General features: G+C 52.5%; 2 protein-coding genes across 2 annotated transcripts in view; both read left to right on the top strand.

Moving 5' to 3' along the window:
- tmem265 (transmembrane protein 265) overlaps positions 1 to 10347 on the top strand; it is a gene marked incomplete at its 3' end in the record, with an annotated part of 40555 nt that overhangs the window by 13903 nt on the left and 16305 nt on the right. The gene's annotated exons all lie outside the window — the stretch shown is intronic.
- On the top strand, positions 2358 to 6843 carry npas4a (neuronal PAS domain protein 4a; the record flags this gene model as incomplete). Its single annotated transcript, XM_079744803.1, has 8 exons — positions 2358 to 2532; positions 3020 to 3183; positions 3321 to 3423; positions 3562 to 3919; positions 4103 to 4212; positions 4497 to 4635; positions 4832 to 6693; positions 6815 to 6843. 8 exons carry the CDS (start codon positions 2358 to 2360, stop codon positions 6841 to 6843), a joined length of 2940 nt encoding a protein of 979 aa, XP_079600929.1.

Here is a 10347-nt window from a genome sequence, read left to right as displayed (position 1 = left end):
GTAACATGAAATTGTCTCAAATGTAATTAAAAATATATAAATTAGTTTTGCAGGCATGTGGCCACAAATTTAAGGATTTGGAAGTGGCAAAGGTGCTACAAGTATCTTTATGGTTAACCTTGTATAGTGATATTCATATTTAGAACAATACCACTTGTCTTAATAACTGACCATTGTATTTCAAGGAAGACTAATTAGTTATTAGGCAAACATGTGTCCAAAACATACCAGAAACAAAGTTTACATATTTGATGTTTCCCCTTTAGGTATTTATACATATGCCAAACATATATTTGTCTATCTAATTTCTTCCTAAATCTCAAGCCTTGTTGTATAGGCCTACCTGTGTCTAATAGAGTCCGCTGATTCCGCTAGATTTCCGCTGTCAGGGTGTCAGACTGTTTATTGGACCCCCAGCTATCATAGGGGCTGATGTGCAGCATGTAATGCAATGCATATGAGTGCCTGTAGTTTTAAGGTTTCAGGGCGTGACCTCTCAACAAACGACATCATCTGCAAGTTAAAGAAATTATACTGGATGATTTCTATAATAATATAACATTATTTTACATTTTAAGTTTTGCATTATTGTACAGGCTTCTTGTGTTACTTTTAAACAGTCTAGCAGAAGACCTGGGACTAGATTAGGTTTAAAGTAACCTGTACACCCGGCCTATAGTCTATGAAATGTATTTCCAACTATAAGTGGAATGTCTGGCTATAAATAGCACGGCCGGGGCTGATTGGGGGGCGCACTTCAAACTCTGTTACGTCAGTCGCCGGTAAGAGCTATTTTTAGAAACGGTGCGTTTTCTATCACGTGCCACTTGCAGCGGATTAAATGCGCAATAACTGCAGCGCGCCTCATGGATGCCATTCGATACATAATTTATAATATATATCGGTCCATTCAGGGAGGTTGCAGTAGAGTATGTCGCGCTCCACAGATAAGGTTAATTAGCCTATGGGACTCATAAATAAATGGCGCCGGAAATATGTCAGTTAATGCCCACACCCTGGTCGGTGTTTGTCCTGCAAGCCACAGATTCCATTTTGATCACATTATCTGGTCATTCACAGAATTTTGTTTGCTATTGATCAGCTGGTCCTTTATTTTGCTGTGGGAGAGGTGACGAGAATTACGAGGGATTTGAGCAAGACGGGGGCTAACAAAAAAATGCGATAAATCTGCAACCTTTCAATCGTTTTCCATGAAGGGAATAAACGGGGATATTGATTAAATCCGAGCTCATAAGCAACCACATAACATTTACAATCGCAGGATGTACCGCGAATTGGTTATAGCCTGTAAAGCCAGACGTGTTTCCATTCATAACGTTATCATTCATCATGCATCGGTAAAGGCTGCGTGTCTATAAGCAACATGATCAATATCAAACCCACAAGCGCGTCCCTATAATAAGGAACATTTTTCAACAATTACACAGAAGCCTGAAGCTGAAGAAAGATATACGGCTAAGACACAAAAGGTAAAGTCTATGCATATAGGTGCCAGACTAAACACAGAGATCCTGTCCACCCCCCCCCCCCCCCCCCCCCCCCCTCCCAAATCCACCCACCCACCCCCCTCCGATACACCGGAGTCCGGTGACTCCGTTTACGTTTCGCTCTAGGCTCCGCCCCCTACACGGTTTTGTCCAAATCGGGCTTTTTGCGTCGCCGGAGCTCCCGATTTCAGACCTACGTCATCAGCGAGCCGAGGAGAGCGCTGACGTCGGGAGAGTGCCGCTGAAAGGAGAGGGCACGCGCGAGGGAGGGGGCCCGGGCTGGAGGAGAGCGACTCAGCCTCGCTCGCATTGATATGATACATCACTCCCCCCTAGCCCTCCCTTCCCCCTGAGCCCCCACTCCTCCCGTTTACGTCGGTGTTGGTGCGTTGGGAGCCCCCCTACTCCAGAGGAGTCCCAGGCTATATAAGATGCAGGCGAGCAGAGTCCCTCAATCAGATGTGCGGGATCCGGACTTTACAGCGAGAGACGGCTCCCACCGCCGCCGAACCACCAGCACTCTCTCACCGGGGGAAAGACACCCAGCAGCCGGCCAGCAGCACCTGAGCTGGACGCTGTGGCGGAGCTGTGAGGATAGGAAAATCAAATAACAAGAGAAGGTTATTTTTTTTTCGACCTTACTCTACTATAAAAGCGATGACAACCCAGTAAGACTTGACCAAGCAGGGCTACCAGTTGTTCCACCGCCTTGTCTCTCTGTCTATCACATCTCCTGGAGACAGTGAGGACAGACAGACTTCCAGCAGAAAGACAGGCTCGTTTCACTTGAACAACCCCGGGGATTGATCGTCTTAATATCCCCAACGGGCCAAACTTCCACGGCCAACTATGTATCGCTCGACCAAGGGAGCGTCCAAGGCTCGCCGGGACCAGATCAACGCGGAGATCCGGAACCTCAAGGACTTGTTGCCCATCACCGACGCCGATAAAGCGCGGCTGTCCTACCTGCACATCATGTCACTGGCGTGCATGTACACCAGGAAATCCGTCTTCTTCAGCGAGGGTAAGCTATTATGAGAATGTGCAGTCACATCGCACGACACTACCTGTTGATCCGTGTATCAGTGAGTGTTGCTGCGTGGGAAAGGAGACGCGCTGTTATTTTTCCACGCTCCATGTTTCTATCTCCGTTTGGTTTGCGGACATGCGTGTAGAATCAACAAGTGTTTTCTTGTATAACAAGCAAATGCGTATTTCTAGCTGTTTGCTACCAAAAAAGAGAATCCCCTTCTATGGATGGTGGTGAGGTCTCTTAAAGCTGATTGTTAGAACATTGGTTCATTATAGCACTATGAGGCTGTTTTTCGCTGTCCAGTGCTGAAACGCTCCAGCGCTAAGGAGTCGCGCAGAGCTCTGGCCATGGTGCTGCCGCTGACCGCAAGCGGTCAATGACAGCGGTCCGTAGGAGGCGGTGTGTTTAGACGGTTGCGTTGGGATTTACATGTTGTTAAAAAATAATTCATCGTTTTTTTTCGGTGAATCTCTTTCAGAATCGGGAACTGCCGTGAGTCTCGAGGAGAGCGCGAGATTTCTGTCTTTCCACGAGCTGTCGGAGTTGGTGCAGGCGCTGCCCGGGTTTCTAATGCTGGTGAGCGGGGAAGGCAAGCTGCTGTACCTCTCGGACAGCGTGTCCGACCACCTGGGGCACTCAATGGTGAGTGATAATTTTTTTATTATTATTATTATTATTATGATTGAAGTGTTCTGCTGTATTCACTCATTATTTCACCAAGAACTCTGTGAGGGATTTATTTGACGGTATTTTTCCTCTCCTTATTTCTTCTTCTCCAGGTGGATCTGGTTGCTCAGGGTGACAGTGTCTACGACATCATCGAGTCTTCGGATCACTTCGTCATGAGGAACAACCTCACCAACGTCTCCAACCTCGACCAAGGTGAGCCGAAAGAAAAGAAACGAAAAACCCCAACACTGTCCCCATTCATAGGGTCCGTTGTGTCCCTCCTTGCATTCAAGCCCAGTTATTGATGTACTTTCTATTCACCGAGAAACCTTTTGCCCCACCCCCCGACAGACCGCCTCTTCCGCTGTCGCTTCAACACCTCCAAGTCGGTCCGCCGTCAGAGTGCCGGCAACAAGCTGGTCCTGATCCGCGCCCGCTGCCTGGCCACGCCCCCCTCCACCTCCGCCAGCACCTCCACCTCCGCCAGCACCTCCTCCACCTACTGGACCTCCAACCCCGTCTGGGTGTGCTTCTGCTCCCCGCTGGAGCCCCACCCCGCCCGCTCGGGGGGGCCCGGGGCGGAACCGTCGCCCGTCCTCCCCCCGCCCCAGGCCCACCCACAACCTCATCCGGCCGAGGGCAACTTCTTCCTGGCCTGCTTCTACTCCCTGCACGGCCGCGACATGAGGCTCCAGGACGCTCAGGACAGGTGAGGTGGTGCTGTCCCCCCCCACCCCCCTCCCCCACAACCTCAGTCACTTTACCATCAGGTTCCCCATAAAGACGGTCAATAGAATGTGCTCATCAGAGATAACGTCACTTGTGTAAGAAAGGTACAGGCCTTTAACCCTCTCTCTCTCTCTCTCTCTCTCTCTCTCTCTCGCCCACGCAGTGTGAGCACCTATCTGGGCTTTGATGCGGCGGCGCTACGCTCTCACTCCTGGTACAGCCTCTTGCACCCCCAGGATCTGTCGCACGCCTCGGCTCAGCACCGCAGCCTACGTAAGTGGAGCCTACCAGCGCGCCGCGGGCCGCTAGCCACGAGCTAACGACAAACACTGAGCGTCGTGCCATTCTGCACACACACACACACACACACACACACACACACACACACACACACACACACACGAACACACACAATGCTGTGCCCACACACCATGCCAGTGCATTCCAGCTGGCACAGGCCGCACACCAGTGGGGGTGCCTGATGATTAATTGGGATTACAGGGTGAAGTCAGCTCGCTGTGTGCTTATCCTCCTCCTCCACCTCTTCTTCCCCCCAGTGAGAGAGGGTGGCGAGGGCCGAGCGGAGATGGTGGTGCGGGTGCAGGCGGAGGACCAGGCGTGGGTGTGGCTGTACATGGTGCTGCAGCTGGAGGCAGGGGGGGAAACTCCCATCAGCAGCAACAACTACATCATCAGGTAACAGGCCTCCTTCAGAACCAAAGCACCCACCCGCCCGCCCACACACACACACACACTCACACTCAGACACACACACACACACACACACACACACACACACACACACACACACAACTCAGCTTGGAGCGCGATGGTCGGCTGAAACGTTTCCCGGCCTCACCATCTGCTGTTGCTGTCCCCTCCCTCCCTGCAGTGAGGCGGAGGCGTGGTCCGTGCGCCAGCAGCTCAGCTCAGAGCACACCCAGCTCAGCCTGGTCCTGAGCACCGGCACCTCCCAGCCGGAGGGCCTCAGCCTGCAGTCCCCCGAGACCCTGTCCAGCCCGGACCAGGTGTTCACCCCGGGCAGCAGCGGCCTGTCGGGCCAGTCCTTCGACTTCAGCACGGCCGGCTGCAGCGTGGGCTCCTCCGACGAGCCGGCGGCCAGCAGCAGCAGCGCCGCCGAGCCCATGCAGCTGGGCGAGGGGGACCCCCGGTCCAGCCTCTCCTCCCTGGAGGAGGACAGCTTCTTCCACTCCGCCGCCGCCGCCGCCGCCGCCGCCGCCCCGGAGCCCAGCGCCTCGGCCGCCGCCTCCCCCACCCCCGTCACCGTCGCCACGGTGACCGACATGGACTTCCTGGCGCAGAACATTCTCCTCCCCTCGGCCTTCCAGCTGGACACCCCGCTGCCCGCCCTGCCCCTGCCGCTGCCCCCCATGCCCTCCCCCCCCCAGGCCCAGCAGACCAAGGAGTTTGTGTGCACGCCCCCCTACACCCCCGGCCTGGGCGGGGCCAGCTTCCTGTTCGGCGACCCCCTCTTCAGCTTCGACCCCACGGGCACCACCACGCCGCCGCTGACCTCGGCCGCCTCCACCTCCATGGGCACCTCCGTCTCCCCGTCCGCCCCCACCACCAGCTCCTCCAGCGACCCTCCCCCCACCACCACCACCACCACCACCACCAGCAGCAGCACCACCACCCTGTCCGCCAAGCTGCCCCTGGCCATGCCGCTGCCCCCCAGCAGCGAGCTGCTCTTCCCTGCCGAGCCCTACAACGCGGCCCTCTACGAGAAGCTGCCGCCCACCCCCGACAGCCCCGGCGACGGGGACTGCACCGTGATGACCCTGCCCGAGGTGCGGGGCCCCCTGTACGTGGACGTCCCGCTGGGGCCCCTCCACTACCCCTCCGAGGGCCTCCTGACGCCCGAGGCCTCGCCCGGCAAGCAGTCCGGCCTGGCCTTCTTCTCCCTGGAGCGGGAGCGGGAGAAGGAGCGGCTGGAGATCTCCCTGCTGGCGCGCCACATCAGCACCCTGGCCGAGGGCTTCTACCTGGACCCCCTGCTGTCCAAGCTCTCCCCGCCCTCCATGTCGCCCTCCTCCTGCCCCCCCTCCCCCGTCCTGGACGTCTCCGAGGCCGAGTCGGCCCACGCGCTGGGGGAGCTGTACCCCATCAAGGCGTGGCGGGGTCTGGACGTGCCCATGTTCCTGGACGACGACGAGTCTCTGTTTGAAGAGAACCTCCTCGAGACCCTGATCCAAGACTTCACCGCCGCCCCGCCGCCCCTCTCCCCCGGCCTCTGCTCCCCCGACCCGCACTGCCCCTCCTCCCCGACCCCCTCCAGCCCCTCCTCCCCGCAGCAACCCCAGCCCCCCGTGTGCTGGCTCCAGCCCTCCTCCTTCTTCGAGGGGGCGGGTCACCACTTCTGTAGCGTCCGATCGGCGCACCCTAACTCCGCGGCCGGCGGGCGCTCCACGGGCGCGCCCGCGGCCGGCGAGGAGGGCTCGGACCGCGAGGAGCCGATGGAGATCGAGGTGATGTCATCTCCGCTGTCCTCCTGCTCCTCCATCCCGGCCTCCCCTCCCCTGGTGCTCACCGCCTCCCCCATGGCCTCCCCCGCCTACGGCGCCACGCCCAGCGGCTCGCCGGCGCCGGCCACGTCCTGCACCCAGTCCCTCCTGGAGGAGCTGGCTGTCCTGGAACCCATGTTTGGGGCAGGTGCCTCGATCGCCCCTGGCTTAGGGCAACAACCTGAGTTGTATCAACTCCAGTGTCACCCATCGCCGCAGTGCTTCCACCAAGGTGAGAGCAGCTCCGAGCCCTGTTTGTGTTTGATGGCGCAGGTAAAAGATTGGACACGATTCCCTCGAAGGCGAGCCATGCTAACCTCTCCTTCTCTTCTTCCTCTTCTTTTGTGTTTCAGATGGGAGTGGAAGTGTTTCTCCGTTCTAAAATAAGTCTGTGACTTACTTCATTAAGTATGGCATATTGTCATATTTTGTGGAGACACCTTTTACTGAAAAGTAAAAAATAATTAAGTGTATAAATATACATAATGTATATACAACTTAAGGACTTTAACTCCTTCATGTCTCCTGGGAACAAAGATGAGCTTTCTATATTTTGGTTCGAGTCAGTATTCTGTGTATTACTACGACGTTACCATGGCGTTGCCTCTTCGTGGGCCCATCACTGACTGAGTTTTGGGTGCATGCGGTACTGCCCAGCTTTTACGTGTACCACGAGCTTCAGATAACAGACAGAGAAAAACTCCTCTGAACGTGTAAGCGCTGTTTAACTTTAACCGGACGCGCATTTGTATTCACTCGTAGTGAAGAAAAGCAAAAAATATCTGTTGTGAACAAAAAGATTCTTGCTAGCTCTGTAGGGGGAATGATATATAACAGCGATGCCTGACAGGCAGCTACGCAAACGCAAGCCTCAAATGTACTAGTAACATGTTTACAGATTCTCCAACACACTTCGAGATTGCTAACCACTATCGATGACTCGCTTATTACAGTTTGACGTCTTGTCACAACGTCAATCAAATTCCAAGAGCCATTTCTGCTCTGATTCTTTCTATACTCAAACACACTGCAAAAAAACGCACAAAACGGAGAATCAACCCAAAAAGCAAATACACTTTGAGGTTTGAGTTTGCTGCCGCTGCCATCCTTTAATGTTTCATATGTATCTCCATCTTAAGACTTGTGTATCAATAGTGACGTGCAATGAAACAATCAAACAAAAAACGCGGAACATCTTAAGAAGCATGTGAAGATCTCCAGAATGTTCCATGTTTCCATGGATACACTCGACGGAACACAGCGGGGGTCACGAGGGCGAGGTGACCCCCCGCCACGGCTGGACTCTGAAAGTGGGGTGGCCAGGTTTTCAACTCCTGGCTTCAAGACAGGTGACAGACATGGGGCTGGATATTCTTGCAGCATCAATATTTGCAATGCTGGCAGCTTATAGCGGCCATCTCTCTGACTGCCCTGACCAGGCAGTGACCTGGTGAACTCTGAACTCTCTCTTTATGACCCACGTCCGTTCCCAATGGACACGCGGCATCGACGCTCCTCTGGAGTGTGGTGTGTAGTCTGAGGTACACAAATTGACTAAGTGAATGAGTGATTCTTCTTTTTTGAGAGGGGTTAGACTACTAAAAAGTTTTGTTTTAAAAAATGAAATTCGGGAAGGGGTGCTATTTGTATTCAGTTTCCAAGCGACACGGGTTGAGAATGGTACTATTCCCATTGGTGTCGACGCACTCACGTAGAATTGTCTACGGTCAAGTAAAGGATTGATTCCTACGTTCTAGCTATTCAAGGCTAAATTATTATATGTGTAAGATGATTACATTGTTTGTGTGATATTTCAAAAAAGAGATATGTTAATGCTTATGCATAATCTGTGGACAAAGGTTTCTTTGGGAGAAAGGTTGTACACATTTGTACATTTATATGAAAAAGCTACCGTTCTGTATATGTACATATATATATAGATATATGAGAGACATTTCTATGGCATATGATTGAGTATCTATATACATGGTATCGTAGCGATAAATGGACATTGTGGATCAGTGTTCTATCGTGTTGCTAAGTGTATTTGGTCGTCATACAAATGCATTTATATTAAAGTGCACTTAATGCTACTGCTGCGACTGTGTCGTCACTTCCAGTCCTACCCCGCTGGGCTCAGCCCCCCTCCCTGCCTCGACGTCATCCCCACCCCTCATCGTCATCGCCCACGTTGGCCCGCCTTCTGTCCTCCCCCCCCTCCCTCCCTCCCTCCCCCCCTCCCTCCCTCCCTCCCATTTCTTCCCCCGGAGCGAGCTCCGCTCAGCAACAGCACTGACGCACACGCATGACGAGACAAGAACGAGGCACCTTCTGAGTCACAGTGACGCACATGCTCCTGGCGGCTAGTGCGCATGTGTACAGGCGCACGCGCGCACACACACAAACACACACACACGCGTGCACACACACACACACACACACACACACACACACACACACACACACACACATACACAATTGGACTCCCACTGCATATGATGAGCCAGTGTGTGGAGGGGCATACTTTCATATACACCCCCCCCCCCCCCCCCCCCCCCCCCCCCACCCTTTACAAATCTGTTGCCTACACGCTCTGATGTACCTGCCCAGTGATGGTGGTAAGGCTCCATATATAGGCATTCCTGCTCGAGAGCCATGATGCTGCTTGGGAGACACCTCCCTTATTCTCAGCATCCCATTCAGTTGACTCTGGGAGGGGAGGGCAAGAGATAGCGAGGGGAGACAAAGACGGGGAGGAGGAAAGGAGGCTAAAATTAGAGGTACTGTAAAGAGGGATGCGAGAAAAATTTATGCTTCGTTACAAGAGATCAGGAGGTGATCCTTATGGGGTAGAGGACGGGACAAAAAACGTGGGCTAAGCGTGCAAAAGGAACCCGTTTCCAGACCATTATCCTGCTTGCTATGGCTTCAGGGATTGGCTGAGTTTTCATTCGAACTGTCCTCACAAAAATGTACATCGAAAGACAAGCCCTTCACACGCCACTGTGCTTCTCTGCAACCGAACATAATGTTCCATCACTAGCTACCGCAGTGTGTATGACAGGCGACGGAAAGGCGATAGAAAGACTGCTGCTGCTATCTGCTGGTTGATAATTGTACTGCACCATTTAACGTTTGCGCTTATGAAACGCTTTTTCTCGATTTTGTTTTAATAACATCCCCTACTCAAGTGTTTATTCTAAAAGGTATAAAAGATATACAATTCAGGCCTACAATTCATGTGTAGGCCTAGGTTTTCTGATGTACGGATACATTGTAGGCCTCATATGAAGGCAGGCAACTTAATGGGCCAATTTTTCCTTCCTTCATTTCATTTTAATTTGAACACCTTGAACACTTATTTAGGCTCTTTACTTAACTCCTGCTGCTGTAACACCCGAATCCCCCACGCGCCCGAGTGTTGGATACTTTGATCGTTCTATCTATCTGGGCCTTCAAAGGTTTCTCCAGGGGACATGTATATTCATATATATCGAATTATTACGCATTTGGAATGCACAGTATTTACACGTTCTTAAAATGAATCCATCTTAACAAGTGAGAAAAGTTGTAAAGAAGGCCTTACTTCTCTTTCTGATATTGACCGTCGGCATCTCGGATAATAAATACTATTGCAAGTATTAACAAAGGCGAATAAAAGACAAAACAAACGTTGATACGTTCACATACAAAATAAGTCGAGGGTAAACATCGCTTTCAAGGACACTCAAAATATTTTTTGGCCACCTACTGGAAATACTATAAACTGCAACACAAATGAGGTCAGGGAAACTCCATTAACTGTCTTTACGGATTAATGAACCCAAATTACATTTTATTAAGTCATAACCATATATTTGCTGAAGAACTACCCCAGGCCAGAATA

This window comes from Pollachius pollachius (assembly GCF_949987615.1).
Source record: "Pollachius pollachius genome assembly, chromosome: 10".
Lineage (NCBI taxonomy): Eukaryota > Metazoa > Chordata > Actinopteri > Gadiformes > Gadidae > Pollachius > Pollachius pollachius.
This window is presented reverse-complemented; position numbering and strand designations above follow the sequence as displayed.